This window comes from Symphalangus syndactylus, chromosome 13 (assembly GCF_028878055.3).
Source record: "Symphalangus syndactylus isolate Jambi chromosome 13, NHGRI_mSymSyn1-v2.1_pri, whole genome shotgun sequence".
NCBI lineage: Eukaryota > Metazoa > Chordata > Mammalia > Primates > Hylobatidae > Symphalangus > Symphalangus syndactylus.
In genome coordinates, this window is record NC_072435.2 from 73,571,033 (window position 1) to 73,588,988 (window position 17,956).

At 33.9% G+C, this 17,956-nt stretch overlaps 1 protein-coding gene across 9 annotated transcripts in view; it reads left to right on the top strand.

The window, feature by feature from the left end:
- Positions 1-17,956, top strand: part of NAV3 (neuron navigator 3) — a 908,101-nt gene that overhangs the window by 876,180 nt on the left and 13,965 nt on the right. For all 9 annotated transcript variants that reach the window (XM_055236272.2, XM_055236270.2, XM_055236266.2 and 6 more), the window contains 6 exons: positions 4,689-4,786; positions 7,333-7,428; positions 7,694-7,862; positions 9,146-9,381; positions 16,448-16,602; positions 17,799-17,870. In XM_055236272.2, coding sequence (XP_055092247.1) covers positions 4,689-4,786; positions 7,333-7,428; positions 7,694-7,862; positions 9,146-9,381; positions 16,448-16,602; positions 17,799-17,870 — 826 coding nt within the window. The remainder of the gene's footprint in view (positions 1-4,688; positions 4,787-7,332; positions 7,429-7,693; positions 7,863-9,145; positions 9,382-16,447; positions 16,603-17,798; positions 17,871-17,956) is intronic.

Genomic DNA, 17,956 nt, shown 5'->3' on the forward strand with positions numbered 1-17,956 from the left:
CTATTTTGATCTTATAAATCTAGTCTACTTAGTTATAATTTTAAAAGCACATTCTCCGTCCAAAAGTCAATCTTAGAGATATGGTCTTCATAATATTTTTAAGAAATCACTTTTCCCTAGGAAGTAATTTCACCATGATTATGATGATGAAGAAATACTCTCAGTGATGATAATTAGTACTTATGGATATAATAATAATAACCTCATTGAATTTTATTGTTTTAAGTGTGTAAAACCCATTTATAAGTGTAGCAGGCTTTATTTTCTAAATTCGACTCAATGACCCTGCATGATGTTGCTCTGAGAGAGTAATAATGCTACTCTGTCACCCAGTCTGCAGCTCTATTAAATTTCCAGCAAAGATAAAGAATACAGTACTAGTGATGGAACAAGGGTACAGTTTTGATTCGATTGCAAATAGAATCATATGACATAATGTCATCTTAATATCTGATGAACCATTCAAGCATAAAGTGTAGCTGTTTCTGTGGAACAGTTCATTCAAGAGAATCATTTCAAGGATAGAGAATTTAGTCTAGGTAATATTTACATGAGGATCTGTGGTAATTGTGAAGCACGGCCACCAGATGACGCTTGGAAACCAATAATATGTATGTTTCTAGCCAACGTTAGATTCCATCACAGAATGGAGACAGTACACTGCTTGCCTTAAATCATATTAAAATACAGAAGGAGAAGGAGAAGGGAAATGACATGGCATGCTGATATTGATTACATTTCCAATGAATCACATCTCTTCTAAAAAGACAGAATGTTAAAAATTCTGCTATTATGGCTGCTCTTCATAATATAAAATAATGGCCTTCATCTTATATGTAAAAGACAAGTGGGCACTCCCTGTAATTTAAGAAAACAACTTTTATAAACTTCTGGTGGAGATTAGAGGAAGAAAATAAATTCTGAGAATAAGCATCAAGTACAACTAATGTCAGAAGCCAAGTAAAAAGCAAGAGATTTCAGAATTAAATGAACTCGTAGATCATTAGGTAAAATAAGACTATGGAAGTGGATGGCAATTTGAGTTTGTAAATTGTACATAAAGTATTATCCACACTCAACAAAATATTCTACAAAAGAAAGAACACAAATATTTAAATGTATAGAATCTGACAGTTCTGAACAGCATCCTCTATGTTGGCTTGTTGCTGATGGACCTGACAGAGAAGTGAAGTAAGATCTACATCTCATAATAACCAGTGCATTTCTGGATCCTCAGGCTTGGCTCCTAGGGAAAGACAAGGGCCAGTACCTTACAGTTCAGACTAATGGTAGGCTTTCATTGCCTTTTATATAATTCTGTTTTATTTTATGAAAATATGATAAGGTTTGAAGGAGGCAAGTTTAATACTGAAGGTGGTTTAGAAAAAACAGACACATATAAAAAAACTTAATATCTAGGAAAAATAGAACTCATAAAGAGAAATATAAAATCAAAGAGTTTAAATTTACAATTTCTGTGTTTATTGGTCTTAACACATTGATGGCCATGATTAAGAATTTATGGCAATTTTTTAGGAGGAACCAAGTTTTACGTTTTTTAATACCTTTTTTTTTTACCCATTCCCTAAGTTATTTTTAATATATCTTGTTTCCTTATTTTTCAATAGTGATACTTATGTCTGAACTAAAAAAATTAAATCACACAACCAGAATATTGTTTTCATTACTTTCACTCTTGTGTAGTGGGTTCAACACTTGGAAATCAAAACTGCCTTTATGCTGGGGCTTTTTTGTTTGTTTGTTTGTTTGTTTGTTTTTGAGACGGAGTCATGCTCTGTGGCCCAGGCTGGAGTGCAGTGGCACCATCTCGGCTCACTGCAAGCTCCGCCTCCCAGGTTCAGGCCATTCTCCCGCCTCAGCCTCCGGAGTAGCTGGGACTACAGGTGCCCGCCACCACGCCCAGTTAATTTTTTTGTATTTTTAGTAGAGACGGGGTTTCACTGTGTTAGCCAGGATGGTCTCGATCTCCTGACCTCGTGATCCACGCTATGCTGGGGCTTTTTAACAGAGAGACTTTCTAGGTTTCATGATTAATCTTAAGATAAAGAAAGTAGGCAGGAGCAAGGATAATTGGCAAGTATCTAGTTCCTGAAATATTAATTGCATGTTCCATGCATCCAGTAAAGTCAGACGTTTGAGAAGGCTTTAGTTTTTAGCCAGAATTTTACTTAATTATAGTCAGAATGGCAGACCTCTTTAATTCTTCCTTCAAAATATAGACAGAGGACCATGACTTATTTTCTAGTAAAAAACAAAACAAAACAAAAACACAGAAGCCTCTCACATTAAACTTGCTGTTTTTCCTGGAGTTGTTTCATCAGGTGACCATCCCGTCAATATACTCTGAACTGGGGAGATTCAGAGTCATGATGTGACCCGCCCACAGTCAACAGAAGGAGTTAGAATAAACAGAAATAATGGTTGGAAGAGCAAAACTTAGTAAACACTGAGGATGAAGTGCTTTGAAAGTATTATCTTTTATGTTCTCAGTAACTCTACCAGGAAGGTGCTGTTAAAGCCCCATTTTATAGCTGAGAAAACCAAGACTTAGGAAAGTGACTAACAATTTGTTCAAGATCGTGAAACTAGTAAGCAGCAGAACTAATAATCAAACCCTAGCTTGGATGAATCCAGGACCTGGACTTTTCACTACTGTGTTAATTTTGCTTTAAATAGCCACATAATAAAAGCAAAGAATAGTTATTCACTCATCTTTGGTAAATATTTATCCTACTATTGTCAGGAGAAATTTCATATTGTAAGTGTGGTTTTTAGAAGTAAATATGACATGAACTGAATAACATATTCCAAGGCAAATTTAAGCAGCTTATGTGGATCAACAATCAGGCCAACCTCCTTTGCCATGGACTACTTGGCCATGTGTGATATGGTCCATACTTATTTCCATCCACATCATTCATACCACTCCTCACCCTCCCCTTGTCTCTACATTCCTGCTACCCCAAACATCTCTCTGTTCCTTTAACATACCCAGGTCACACATCTCAGGGTTTTGCACTTGTTTTTGTTGACTGAATCTTTTCCCCTGGTTCTTCACTTGTCTAGCATTCTTCAGCCTTCTGGTCTTATCTCCAAACACTACTTCTTCAAGGAAGCCTTCCAGGATGACCTATCTATCTAGAGCAGGCTCCCTTCAGTTACCTTCTATTTCATTGTCCTGTTTATATTAGCAGAGTGCTTAACCTATTCTGAAATACATACTCCAAAAAAACAAGGAATTCACTTTCTTTCTCATCTTGGTATTCATTCCCAATATGCAGCAAAATTTCTGATACCATTTATGCTTAATAAATATTGGTCAAATATTTTTGAGCATTTATGGGTAATTAAGCCAAGTACTAAAGTAATTTGATCACGAACTACCAGAAGTCTAGATGTGAATAGCCAATGGTAAACCACTGTAAACTTCTAAACAAGGAGCAAGATAATTAAAATGACACTGAAGGAAGAGTTTTATTTTTGAGTGGAGTAGGTGAAAAGGTGAAAGACTATTAAGATGTTAACTTGGGAAAATAATTAAACTCCAGTGCAGGAGATTATCTTTGATGATTTAAAAATTTATTACAAAGCTCTGAAAGTTCTCAAGCTCTAAAAGTTGTTTTTAATTGTTATGATCTTAGAGTATTTTTATTGCTTACTTTCAAAAGTACATATGCTTAATTATTAAGATAATAGAAACCATTCTATTTTCAGAGGCCATCTTATTAAAGTATTGATTTCTATGATGCTATAGTCATAACCTTTTTTTCTATAAATTTATTGTCAGAGCAGTTGAGTCCTCTTTTTACCAGGAACATGTGCTCTTTAGGATGTAATGGAGTTTCATTTATCCACAGAACACTGTCTTAATATTAAGCATGGTTCTATGATAGTATTATTATTATTAAAGGAAAACATATATTTGGGATAGTTTGCCTTAATAATTCTCCAAATTGGAAATTAATCTGGTATAATATATTTTGAAAGTTAATCTTTAATCACCATTTAAAGGCTGATATTTTAAAGGCAGCTAGCTTTATCATGCTTCTGTAACTCTTAGCTGATTACTAGAAATATTATTTTGGTTTTGAAACTATTAGCATAAAGGATTCAGGAGGGCAATCATAATTCCAGTATAATGCCACAGTTGAAATTCAATAACAGTACCTAATAATTATAAAGATAAGGTGAGTAGTTATATAGCTGGCTATGTCAAATGCTTGAAAATAATTTCAGTTGACAGTCAATTTCAGCACCTTTACATTTATAAATTACATAGATATTGAGCTTGGATATTTTAGATTGGATAGAAAAACCAGATGGCTGTCAGTTTTTCATGGTTATAATGGTGACTAAATATTACTCGGTATTACTCAGACCTATGTGTAATAGAAAAAGAAATCTCTTATTTCTTCATCTAAAGGCAGTGAGTGGCCCAACACTTGAGTGAAGATCTTTGCAAGCAGAATTAAATTCTTAGATTGAAACTTTAGCCCAACCACAGTAATTCATCTTCTTGAAAGCTAAGGCTTTTCAAATCAGTTAGGCTAGAATGGGAAGCAAATCCCATTAAAAGATATAAAACTATGAAGGAGAAAAGAATGACAGTAAACAAATCTGGGCTAATGTTACTCTGTTGCGTATGTCTTTCTTTTAAAATTTGATAGATATTTTGCTAGATGATGCTGGTGATGCAACTGGACATAAAGATGGCCGCAGTGTGAAAATTATAGTCTCCATAAGCAAGGGCTATGGTCGAGCAAAGGTACTTCTTTAATCTTAAACTCTTTATTACTAACAATGAGAATTACCATGAGTCAAATGTATTTTATGTGTGAATATTTGATCTGGTAAATATTCTACAACAATTGTGGATTGGTGTTAGCTTAATATGTCATACAAACATGAAAGGGACAATAAAGAGATGACATCATCACAGAGGTAGAAATGTGTCTTACGTGTACCTCACATTCATTCACTGAAAGCAATATTAACAGCCCCTCATTTCTAAAACTTTAAAAAATAGTTATTTCTTTGGCAAACATCTTGTCTGACATATTCTTTTGGTTTCACTTATTGGTTATACGTAATGTTTACGATGTGCAGTCACTAGAGCCGTCAATATGATCTTTATACAAAGGGAAGACTGTAAGCTAAATGAATATTTTAGAAATCAGGAAGACACATGTTCTACTGAACTCGGTAGGACAAATTCCATTGATGTTACTTGTCTATTTAAGCAAGGTCCTAGATGACCAGGCAAGTATTTTAATTTTTTTGCAATGAAATATTGCCTTCAAATTGGCAATGTCATTCTGACTCTATCCCTTTCTTAAAACAACAACAAAAACAAATTTTAAGTTAAAATTTTAGTTGAGTAGCCAAAAATACAAATTTCTAAGTATCCAATTTTTTTACATCAAGCAAATAAAAATTCTTTCGAATTTTAAAATAAAGTACTTAAGTTTGAAAAGTAAGATAGCACTTGTGAATTCTTACCTTAGGCCAATGTTCCAAGGATACCAATGCCATCAACTTTCTGCTTGAGCTGCAGATGTGTACCTACTTTTCCCAAGTGGGTCTTTATGTGAGAGACAGTAATACTCTTAGTGAAACATAAACTAACTTTAATTTAAAAGCAGCGTTTTATAAGGGATTGCGTAAGCAGTAATTTTAACTGGGTTATAAACACACCAAAAAATAAGATTTCCTGTTCACAGTAATTCTAACAGACAATACCTTTGAACATCTTTTCTAAAAAAGCTTCCATGAAAGTACTTGTCTTATTCTACCTGGACTTCCATAACAAAATAACAGACTAGGTGGCCTAAACAACAGAAATTTATTTTCTCACAGTTCTGGAAGCTAGCAAGTCCAAGATCAAGGTGCTGGCTGATTTGGTTCCTGGTGAGGGCTGTCTTTTTGCATTGCAGGTGGTGGAATTCATGCTGTGTCCTCACACAGTCTTACCTCAGTGTCTGTAGGTAGGAAGAGAGAAAGGCTGCAAATCCTGAATTGTTTACTTTACCCAGTAATCCCGTCATGAAAGTCCCACCATTATGATCTCATTTAATCCTAATTACCTCCCAAAGGCCTCATCTCCTAATACCATCTGTTTGGAAGTTAGGGCTTCGATGTATGAATTTTGAGGAGACACAAATATCATTTCATAACAATAGTAACAAAAATCACAATTGTCAGCTGTGGATTTCTCAACTTATTCTGCAAAAGGTATTGGATTCTAACTCAGATTATACCTGAATAATGGTGATAACCATTTACCCTTATGGTGCTAAATATTACAGATTAAGAAATTGAGGGTCTGAGCCAGCTAAGTGATTTACCTAAGGTCACATTTCTTAATTAGGTGGTAGGTATTATGTGTTATAGAATCCATATCTTCTAACCCATGACTCAGTGATTACTCTACCACCCGTTAATGATAACATACTTGGTGACTAGAACCAGGATTATAATATGTCAACTATCTAATTATATCTACTGGAATCATAATCACTATTTCATTAACCATTTCTGGTCATCATAATAGAGGCTCTAGCTAGACTAGAGCCTTTTGAATTATTTACCTTTCTAATATATGTAGAAATTTCTCAAAATCCCATCCTACAAAAAAGATAGATTTGGAACCATTATTTTTATTATAAAATAATTACTTGCTTGATAAAACAAATCCTGTGGGTTTCTCTGGCAAGGTCTTTTAAACATAGAATTTCTGATAAATTCAAAATGGAACCTGTTTTATAGGTATGCAAATGCCTTATATTATCATAGATAACACATTTTAAAGCGAGATTGGATTCTAGATTAAATTTAATAAAACAACTGAGTTTTGGACTTATCAAAAATAAGATCACAAAATAGTAAGATAAAGTTCTAGAATTCATATAATATGGTTCTGTTCTGTCTCTGTCACCATTTCCCTCCTACCAAGCTGCTTCTCTTTAAGAAGGTATCCACTGCATTATAATGCAAGAGTATTCTTTCAGATTCCTTCACCTTTGCCTTCTATAGAACAGGTCATGAATCAGTTTTCCTTGACATGCTGCTTTATCTCATCTCTTTCTTTCTTGTTACTGTTGCTATTGCTGTTACTTTATTTGTTTGGTTGGTTAGTTGGCTGAAATATGTTTTATTTTATATAATCCACCATGTGTTTCTGTTACTATAGAAGCCACAGGCTTAATAAATTTAGTCTTAACAACAACTACATTAACTAATTTTAGTAGAAAACATAGTAATAAAAAAGATATACGATTGGATTTTATCTTACTTTATTTTGTTCTTATTTAGGATCAAAAGTCTCAGGCATATTTGATAGGATCCATTGGTGTTAGTGGAAAAACCAAGTGGGATGTCTTAGATGGTGTAATAAGACGTCTCTTTAAGGTATGTTGTGCAAGACGCCCTAATAGTACTTTTCAAATATGTTTCTCTTTAATTGTTTTCCTTAACTTCAATAGCAGAGACACATCTTCTTTTCCTCTCCTCAAATAAGGAAAGCTTTCTGTTTGAGCTATTTGATATTAACAGTTCTTATATTACCCATTTCTAATATTCTTGACAACTAGCTCTGTATCCCTGTGAGTTATGTATTTGTTGTAGATGAGTTGAACCTCTGTTTTGACTTTATTTTTTGTGTGTGCCATTGTAGGAATATGTATTCCGAATTGATACATCCACTAGCCTTGGTCTGAGCTCTGACTGCATTGCTAGCTACTGTATAGGAGACTTAATTAGATCCCATAACCTAGAAGTGCCTGAATTGCTGCCTTGTGGATACCTTGTTGGAGATAATAACATCATCACTGTGAACCTCAAAGGTAAAAATGAAAATGAAAAGTAAGGCAGAAATATAATTTTTAGCAATATTTTATTCTGCCCCCCCCCACCCCTTTTTGGCCAGTTTCCCTTAATTTTTTTCTATTTGAAAACTCTGTAGTACTTTAAAAATCAATATGACTCATTGCATACCAAAACTATTAAATACTACAATCCTCCTAAAAACACTAGAATCTAAGGAAATTAAGTTCTTTGGGTTCTGGGATTTGAAGATTCAAGACTCACAAAAAGGAATGTTATTTAGGAATTTCAAATTTCTGGATTTTCTTCATTATCATCTTTCATTACAGGAGGATGCAAAACATTTAGTGTGTATTCCAAAGTTACATATTCATTGATATATCTTTGATTTTAAAATGCGTATGCCTAATAAATACCCCCCAGGAATAGGGAATAGAAGTTAAGAATCAAGGATGGAAAGTTCTGATAATTTTCTTTGCTTTAGATGATGTGATTAATTACAGGCTAATGTAATATCTGAAGCACCTTTGTCTTCGTAATTCCTTGTTTATTTATGTTAAAGAATCAGGATACATCTATATAAACTGTGACTTAATAGAGGAATTTGTCAATATTTGATTTTATGATGAAGGTAATTGAGTTCGTAAAAGGAGATACTGTTGCTCCTTTCTTAATTCCTTGCCAAACATAACAATTTGTATTCTTCAAAAGCTTGAGTGGTTGTACAACTAGGATGCATAATGAGAGATAGAAGAGAATAAGGAGATGGGGAGAAGAGAAAGTAAAAGAAAGAACACAGATACACACACACAAAGGGAAGACTGTAAGCTAAATGAATATTTTAGAAATCAGAAAGACATGTGTTCTACTGAACTCGTGTTCATATATATATATGGGTGTGTGTGTGTTCAATCTTCACATTTATTCTTCACATTTATTCTTATAATCTTCACATTTATTCTTGACAAAGATAATCATCTTCAATAAAAGATGTTATGATAGCATTTATAATGCTTCCATTTATCTCTGGAAACATAAGTGAAAACAAGAAGTAGACAGTGGAGTGAAGCCTGAAGAAAAAGAAACAGCTTGCTTTTGTTTAGATGTTCACTCTGCCATATTACTGATATGTTTTCTTCCTTGAAATGGCAACACATATTTGTGGGATAGAAATATCTAGGAAATTATTTTGCAAGGATTCTATTCCTATGACTAACAATGCTGTTGCTGTTTAGCATGATATTTTAAATTCTAGCTTATGTAGAACAATAAATCATGCCCTTTCTTTTGTTTCTTCTTTCAGGGGTAGAAGAAAATAGTTTGGACAGTTTTGTTTTTGATACGCTGATTCCTAAACCAATTACCCAAAGGTACTTTAACCTGTTGATGGAGCATCACAGAATTATACTCTCAGGACCGAGTGGTACTGGAAAGACCTATTTGGCAAACAAACTTGCTGAATATGTAATAACCAAATCTGGGAGGAAAAAAACAGAGGATGCAATTGCCACTTTTAATGTGGACCACAAGTCAAGTAAGGTATGTTGCAGAATTCTAAGAGAACAGCTGCAATTTATCCATAAGTGTTTTAAGCAATCAAATCATAAGATTTTGTGAGACTTCCATGTTGTACATGGAAAAGAATATCTATCTTTTTTTACTAGAATTATAACCTGGTGAGTGACCAAACTCTGTTTCATCAATTTGAACAAGACTGCTATTTTCAGTAACATTCAGTTATCAGGTACTCCCCAAGGTATTGGGAATATACAGAATAATACGACAGGTCCCCTATGGCATGGTTTCTCTTAGACATCCACCTAGAAAGTGTTACAGTAGAAAGAGGTCTGTGCACGAGCAACAAGGAAGAATAACTTTTCTTGGAGGAATCAGAGCTTTATAAAGGGGCAATAGTTTGTTGGATCTTAATAGATAAGTAGGAAATAACATGGGTTTTGCAGCAATGGAGATTTGGCAATAATTAGAATATTCCAAGCAGAAATTCTGGGAGCAGCAATTTGCTTATGTCACATCTCCCTAAAACTTTTGTTTAGGAACCTTAGGAAACTTAACAACATTCAATTTCACCACCATCTAAGGTCTAATGTGCCATAGTAATCAGCCTGAACACTCAGATATTAAAAAGGCATGAGGGCCGATACAGCGTAGCCTGTACTTTCTTATTTTCTGAGTAAAATAAAAAATCCTAAAAAGGAATTAGTTGATGGCTAACATATTTTTAACACTAACCTAGTTTTACCTGTAATTATTTATTAAAGTTTGAATCAATGAAACCTAAAAGTTTCTGTTGAGAAAGTGCAACTATTATAAGCAATACCTTGAGGGAATCCCAATTATACTAGGTCATATTACACTTTCAAGGATAAGCTGGTTCAATGATCTAAACTGTCCCAGTTTCTCAGAAACCTTAAGTCTGCAAATTTTCAGAAATAAATGTGACTCCCAAGAGCAGCCCAAACCCATTAGATTCTTGAAATAAGCCAGGCATATAGCTTCACGAACAAAAAGTATTAATTTTCTCACCTGTAAAATGAGAGAAATAGTAGGGCTATTCTAAAGACTAAATAAATGAGTGTGTGTATGCATGTGTGTGTCTGTGTGTGTGTGTGAGAGACAGAGAGAACAGCACAGGTAGCAAGCACAATATAAGAGTTGCTTGCAATTTTTAATTACAGCCCTTGGCTCCCAGTGAAGGTTTCTCTCACAAACATACACACACATATGCACAGTGCATGCACACATACACATACAACCACACACACACACATCTTTGTTCAAAACCGTTTTATATGTGTCCTTCAAAAACAACGATGTACATAAAGCACAATGGGATCTCTTAAAGTTAAATAAATGCAATACATAAATTCTGAGTATTCCTTGGAACTCAGACCTATTCAAATGTGGTTGAACCGCCATCTAAAGAAAGACATAGAACCTGAGGTAGAGTATTTGACTCTTCTCTGAGCAAAAGTAGGAAGAGCACAATTGTCTGTTTACTTCAGCTGACATGTTTAATGCTTCCTGTGAATTCTGTCTCCTCATATCTTTATATAAAAGCCTTTTAGCACAGTTTTAAATATTTTCAGCCAAAAAATATGAAAGGTTTGAAAGCCCTCTTAGTCATCCTCAGTGTTTGTTTTTTCCTCAATGTTGGTATGACGAAACTCTTTACAAGGTACTTTTTTTACGGAACAAAAAAGTGTTTAGAAAATAAGAGCAAAATTGATTTATTGGAGGAGACCATGACATTTTGATAAAGTTGAGGATCACTTAAAATCAAGTTTTGAATTAAAGAGATGAAGCTTCATTAGAATGTAGTTGACATGCTAAAACAAAATAGGTAATTCCCATTAATTTTAAAACATAGCTTTCCCTAAAAAATATCTATCTGTCTGTCTGTCTATCTATCTATCTATCTATCTATCTATCTATCTATCTATCTATATATTTCAGCTTAGGAAAAAAAGTTTATTGCTTAGAGATGTTCTGTTAAGAACATGTTAGTGTCCTATTAACTTTTTTGATGAAATATTTCCAACACTCTTATTTTTTGCTTTTTCAGAGGACAATGTATTTGTGCCATTATTAGGTCAGTTCAGTACTTTATTGCAAAATAATGGGCAGGGGAAAAGCATTGCCAAGCACTGGCAGAGCTAATGATGCTAGGAAACATTCATAGGAAGAAACTCTTTATTTTTTTATCCTTTGTTTATTTATTTTATTAATTTTTTTTTTTTGAGACAGAGTCTCGCTCTGTTGCCCAAGCTGGAGTCCAGTGGCATGATCTCAGCTCACTGCAACCTCTGCCTCCTGTGTTCAAGTGATTCTTCTGCCTCAGCCTCCTGAGTAGCTGGGACTACAGGTGCCCACCGCCATGCCCAGCTAATTATTTTTATTTTTATTTTTAGTAGAGACAGGGTTTCACCTTGTTAGCAGGATGGTCTCAATCCCCTGACCTCGTGATCCACCTGCCTCGGCCTCCCAAAATGCTGGGATTACAGGCATGAGCCGCTGCACTCAGCCCAGGAAGAAACTCTTGAACAAATCACAATACCATTCATTCCCAAGAAAGCACAAAGTATAACTAAAAAATATTTATGTTTTATGTTATTCCTTATGGTTTGAAGATAAGAACAAGCTATCAGTAATGCCGAATACAAACTCATTGCCAGGAAATTTGGACAATTTTTGCCAAATTGACGGAGAATACCCACTGTTTTCTTAGGAGTTGGGAGTGAGGGTAAGTGAGGATAAATATAAAAAAAGAGGGAATGACAAATTGAGATTGTGTTAGGGATACCAGCAGCATAGATTTGCTGAAGTAAAATGCTAATGAGGCATGAAATAATAAATCCTGTTCCTGAAAACCTGGAGCTGTGTAAATGCTGACGCATTTTATGCTGTGCCATAGATAGCACTGAAGAGACAAATCCGAAAAGCACTTACTGATTCAAAAAAAAAAAAAAAAAAGAAGAAACTCGAACAACAAATCATCAAATGAAAAACATCTTTTCATGTTTTTGGTACCTCTGCACTTTACATTCTGTTCCTCTTCCCACACTTCAAGCCCTCCCTCAAGCTGCCAACTGGAATATTTTGATTGAGAGCAGTACACATAAACAATTACACTTTGTGACATTCGATATAGTAGGCCCAGAAGGCTAGAGATGGATTTAGTAGAGAATACATGGCCAGCTGAAGCCATTTGGAATGTTAGGTTGGAAAAGATCAGAAAACTGGAGTTGATAGATTCCTTTTTAGTGTGTCTGGAGTCAGCATCTGAGAAAGCAGTGATCTACCATTTTTATGTAACTGTGGTGTTCCACCTGTAGTTTCAGAGTATGGGATTCATCTCATTGCCAACTCCCATCTGGTAGATATGCCTGTTTCCTTCTACCTGACTAGATCTGGAAAAAAGACTTTTAATGCCAGTGCATCAGTGCCTCAATCTAAGATTTCATTTTCATCAAGCTAGAGTGGGTATCATGAAGTTATTTCAAGGGAATCTGTGAAAAACTCTTAAGTTATATGAAAAAAGTATATTTGTGTTTGCCTGTTTCTACATCCAATGGTTCATACCTACCATCAGATTCCCAAGGGATCCACTACCCTCTTGAGATGAAAGACAGCCACATTACAATTAGAATCTAAAGGCTCCGATTGTCCAAAAATGACCCAGTGATCTGCTAATTATGAAATTCAATTCCTTTGTGCCTCCCCACTCTCTCTCTGTCTCTGACGTTCATGTTATCATTTTCTCCTTGTTTCCTGCTCCCTGGTAAATTGCTTTTCAGTTTTTTTCCCTCTCTGCTCTTCCTTCAATTCCCAGTAAATGAAACTGTTTTTCTTTATAATGAACTATTCTGTTCTCTCTCACTTTTATTCTCCTTTGGATGACTCTTGTGGCTTCAACTTGTGTTGACTTGTGTGGTTGACTTCAATTAAACAGAATCAGCCATGCCCATTCTCCGAAATGTGTAAGCTTTCTATCATCCTACACATATGTTTCTATCCACCTACTAAATATATATGTTGAGAATTGACAATTTCAGCCCCAAACACAAATTATAAGTTTATCCTCTTCCATTCCTTTCCAACAAAACCACCCTCCACCCCAGATTAACATCCTCCTCTGTTGTTTCTTGGATTTCTACAATTATTTTTTAACGGCTCGATACATGATTTCCTTTAAATTTCCCTTCTTTCTTTTTTTGGGATATATTCATTCACCTCATAGAACATAGAATATCTTTTCATAATTAAAATCTCATCAGATTAAAATTTTTCAATGTTTTCTTATAGATTTCTGTACTAGATCAAAAACATCACATTGTTCCTTGTTCAGTCCCTCAGTATCTCTAGGCTTCAATAATTTCAACATTCTCTTGGCTGGCCTTGCTTCTTCCTTTCAATATGCTCACCACATGTTAAATCACCATTGTGACTACTTACTCAGGTCACCAGAAGAATGTTTCTTCACTGCCAAAAGGAAATGTCCAGTGATCTTCCTAATCATTTAAGGTTGCAGTTTCCTTTACAATTTCATTACCACCATTTCCTTTCACAAACACATATTCTTAGCTTTTTTCCTACATGGATATCATATTTTCATGTTTCTGACTGGTTATTCCTCTCTATTTGGAAAGCTCTTCTGTTGTGTTGGAGCATCAAGATGTTACCCAATCTTAAAAACAAGGGAATAATAGCAAATAATACTGCCACCACAACGCCTTTTCCAGACGCTACAAGCAATCTTTACATACTATAAACAAAATCTTTGATCTATACTTTTTTGAAGTAATGTATTATTTTGACTGTGAATTATAGTTATATATGTATATGCCTGATCTTCTATTCCAGGAAGGTAATAAGCTTCTTAAATGCTATTTCCTTTTCTAATTAATTATTCTATCTTTCACATTTCTGTTTCCTTGGATAAGTAAATTGCTTTCCTCTACTGAAAACAAAGACGCAAACAAACATATCAAAGTTCCACACTTGTTTATGTAATAAAAATGCAACTTCTTCTGCATGGATTCAAAGTCTTTTTTCTTTTTTATTGCCACCACCAGTAGCATGTACTATATTCTTCTATAACAACAGAACACTTATTTCCCAAAACACATCATACACTTACACTTTTCGGGTTTCACTTTTTATTCTTTAGATTTCAATCCTTTTTTTTTTTGTTATTATTACTTTTTGCTTTTTTTCCCCCTTTTAACCACTGTACTCTGTTTTTCTGTAAACCTTAAGTCTGGATTAGATGCCTCTCTTATGTCTCCCTATAATGTTTTGTGCATTTCAGTTAGCACACTGTATTTGAATCACTTGCTGACCTGCTTCTCTGCTTATCAACTCTAAGTTTCTGAAAGACAGAAATTATGTTTTATCTCTAAATCCCTGGTGCCAGCAGGATGCTCCAGTTGGGATTAATCTCTTTCCCACCTATAGGCCACATGCCTCCTTTATCTTCTCTCATGGAATGTTTTACCTTGCATTTTGTAAATTCATCATTATTTACATGTGTGCCTACCACCCCACTCAGGCTCCAGTGTTACCTCCTCCAGAAAACCACTCTTGACACCCAGCAGCTAGGCTAAATCTCTTCCCTTGACTTCTCAGATCTCATAATATATTTATGATATTATATTGAAATCATTTGTAACATTTAAATTCCAGTCCCTAATGTGACAACTCTTAGAGCTTACAGGGAAAAACAGCCTGATTACCTTTTTTAGTCCTCATGTCCGTAGAAGTACTTGATGCAGTTCATAATAAATGTTAAATAAATGTTAAACCTACTTAAACTCCATTGGTAGCAGGAATCAGACTTCACTATTTTTGTATACCCAGGGCTTGGTCTAAGGCTATGAATGCAGTAGATAGACAGTGAATATTTTATAAATGAATGAATGACTTAATGTAGCTAAATTAGTGACATAAATTTAATTTTTTCTTTTAAAGTAAATAGAGTTCTCCAGAATATTCAACAGTTTTAAACATATTTTTCTGCATTCTCTGACTTAGGCAAGATTTCTTTTATGTGATTAGCTCAATAGAAAACAAATAGTACTTTATTTCTTTAATACATTTTTATATTTGAACATAAATAAAAATTACTAAACGCCTCAAAATCCTGGCCTGTTGTTTTATCTCCTACTTTTATTTCAGCAGTGGTGTTACAGACAGAGAGAGGTTGCATCTAGAGTGAGCAATTCACACATTTACCTGGCTGCCAGAAACCAGAATCATGGAATTGTTTTATAACCCTGAGGACGATTTGCAAATTGAAAATGTCATTGTAAATATGCAAATATTATGGAAATGTTCTTACTGATTAGGATAATTTTAAGAAACCTAATTATGTTCCTGGCCTACCCATCTGTGAGAGCAGTCAATCAGCAAACTGGTTATCATATTTAGATTAAAAGCTATTAGACAGGAATAATACCTGTAAAAGAACCAATAAACTCAAGAGATGCTAAATTTTGTCTCTGTTTAAAATTACAGCAATTGCATGCAGATTTTAAATAAATAATAAGCAAACTCTTATCAAGGTCCTATGGCTGTACTTTTAGATATACCCCATCTACATGAATTAGAATTAACGCAATTAAAAATATTAGTGGAACCTGAGAAATGCCATTTTGAATTTAGTTCATACTTGAAATATTAAGGTTGCTAAAATTTACTTTTATCATTGCATACCAAAACTCAGAATAAAATCTCAATATATGTGGTTTATCATAAGAGTTCATATCCAGAACTCATTTTGGCTTTTATTTCGGGGAGAAAGCCACTTAGAAATATGCCTTCATGTTTATACTTTTATATTTGCTGCAGGTGTTTGGTACTGGATCTTCTATTGCTTTCCTTTTTCTCGCTTTTATTTAAAAAAATTATTCTGTCAGCAATATATGCTTTTTGATTCATAGGAAAAGATTTTACATCAGTTGAATAATCTATGACTTTAATGAAAGAAACTGAATAGAGGACAAAGCATGCTATTCCTGAAATATTAACTGCTTGCTATTAGTATAAATTTATCATTGATGTATCTGTTTTCTTCATTTTTTAAAAGGAATTGCAACAATATCTAGCTAACCTGGCTGAACAGTGCAGTGCTGATAATAATGGAGTGGAGCTCCCAGTTGTAATAATTCTTGATAATCTTCATCATGTGGGCTCTCTGAGTGATATCTTCAATGGTTTTCTCAATTGTAAATACAACAAATGGTATGCTTATCAAATATTTTGAATAATGAAATATGAAATAATTATCATCAAATTTGCCTTCTTGTGCCTGTATGCATTTTTAAAATTTCTTTAATATTTAATTTTTATTTTTTAAATTGACAAAACTGTACATATTGATTGTGTACACCATGATGTTTTGAAGTAAATGTACACTGTAGAATGATTAACTCCAGCTAATTAACATATGAACTACCTCAGTAGTTATTATTTTTAGACTTACAATGGCTGCCATTAATTTGAGAAACCCTCTTTAATATTATACCATAATTTTAAAGACTCCCTATGTATTCCTTAGAATATCTATGTATTCATTCAACAACCATATCCCAGGCACTCTTATGGAAACATTACTTCCTTGATGCTCTTAGCTTCTGCAGACATGATGAACATTCGTGGAACCAACATCAATGATGGAATAGTTTTAATCAGGGAAATTAAAAACTAACTGGAGCCTTTAGAGCTCTGGTTTCATTCTCAGTTCATATCAAAGTTTAAATTCAACCTTTCTCTAGAGATAAACTTAATACATTCAGATATAGCTCCCTCTATTAATGAGTATGATTTTTAACTATTTACAATAAAAGGAGAGGTTAAAGTAAGGTATTAAAAAATCTTAAAACCCACTAAAGATTCACTGTGGCATGGCCTCTAAAGAAAGGACATATAAGAATATCAACATAAAATAATTGGTTTTAATAGTGCCAAATATTCCAATTATCTCTGCTAGAGATTTTTGGAAGTTAAGTGATCAGCATGAAATAAGGATTGAAAGAATACAAATTGTCTCACAATATTAATAATCTTTAACATAACTATGAAATATTAAAATAGTAAAAATTAATACATTTTATCATAAGCATTATAAGATGTTAGAGTGGGACAAAACCCCTATGATTATACTAACTAAACTCTTTACTCAAATACTATAAATTACAAATAAACTCAGGCTCAGAGGGAGAAAATGCCTTGCCTTGATTCCAGAACTGGCATTAGAAACTCAAGTATCAGTTTCTAGTCCAGTGATCTTTGGCATTTTCCATTACAGAATTACCCTTTAAAAGACAAATATTGAAATGGAACAATCATATCTATCCTAGTAGTTTTCCAAGATAACTTTAATGAATTAATCACTTTTACCTCCAGTAAATTAAAATTTTCTATTTATTTTTTTCTAGTCCATATATTATTGGAACAATGAATCAGGGAGTTTCTTCATCACCAAATCTAGAGCTGCATCACAATTTCAGGTAAAGTTAAGTTGAAGGTTTTTTTTTGTTTTGTGTTGGGGGGCAGGGGAGGGGGTTGGCATTGTTTCTTTCTGTTTGTTTTTGTG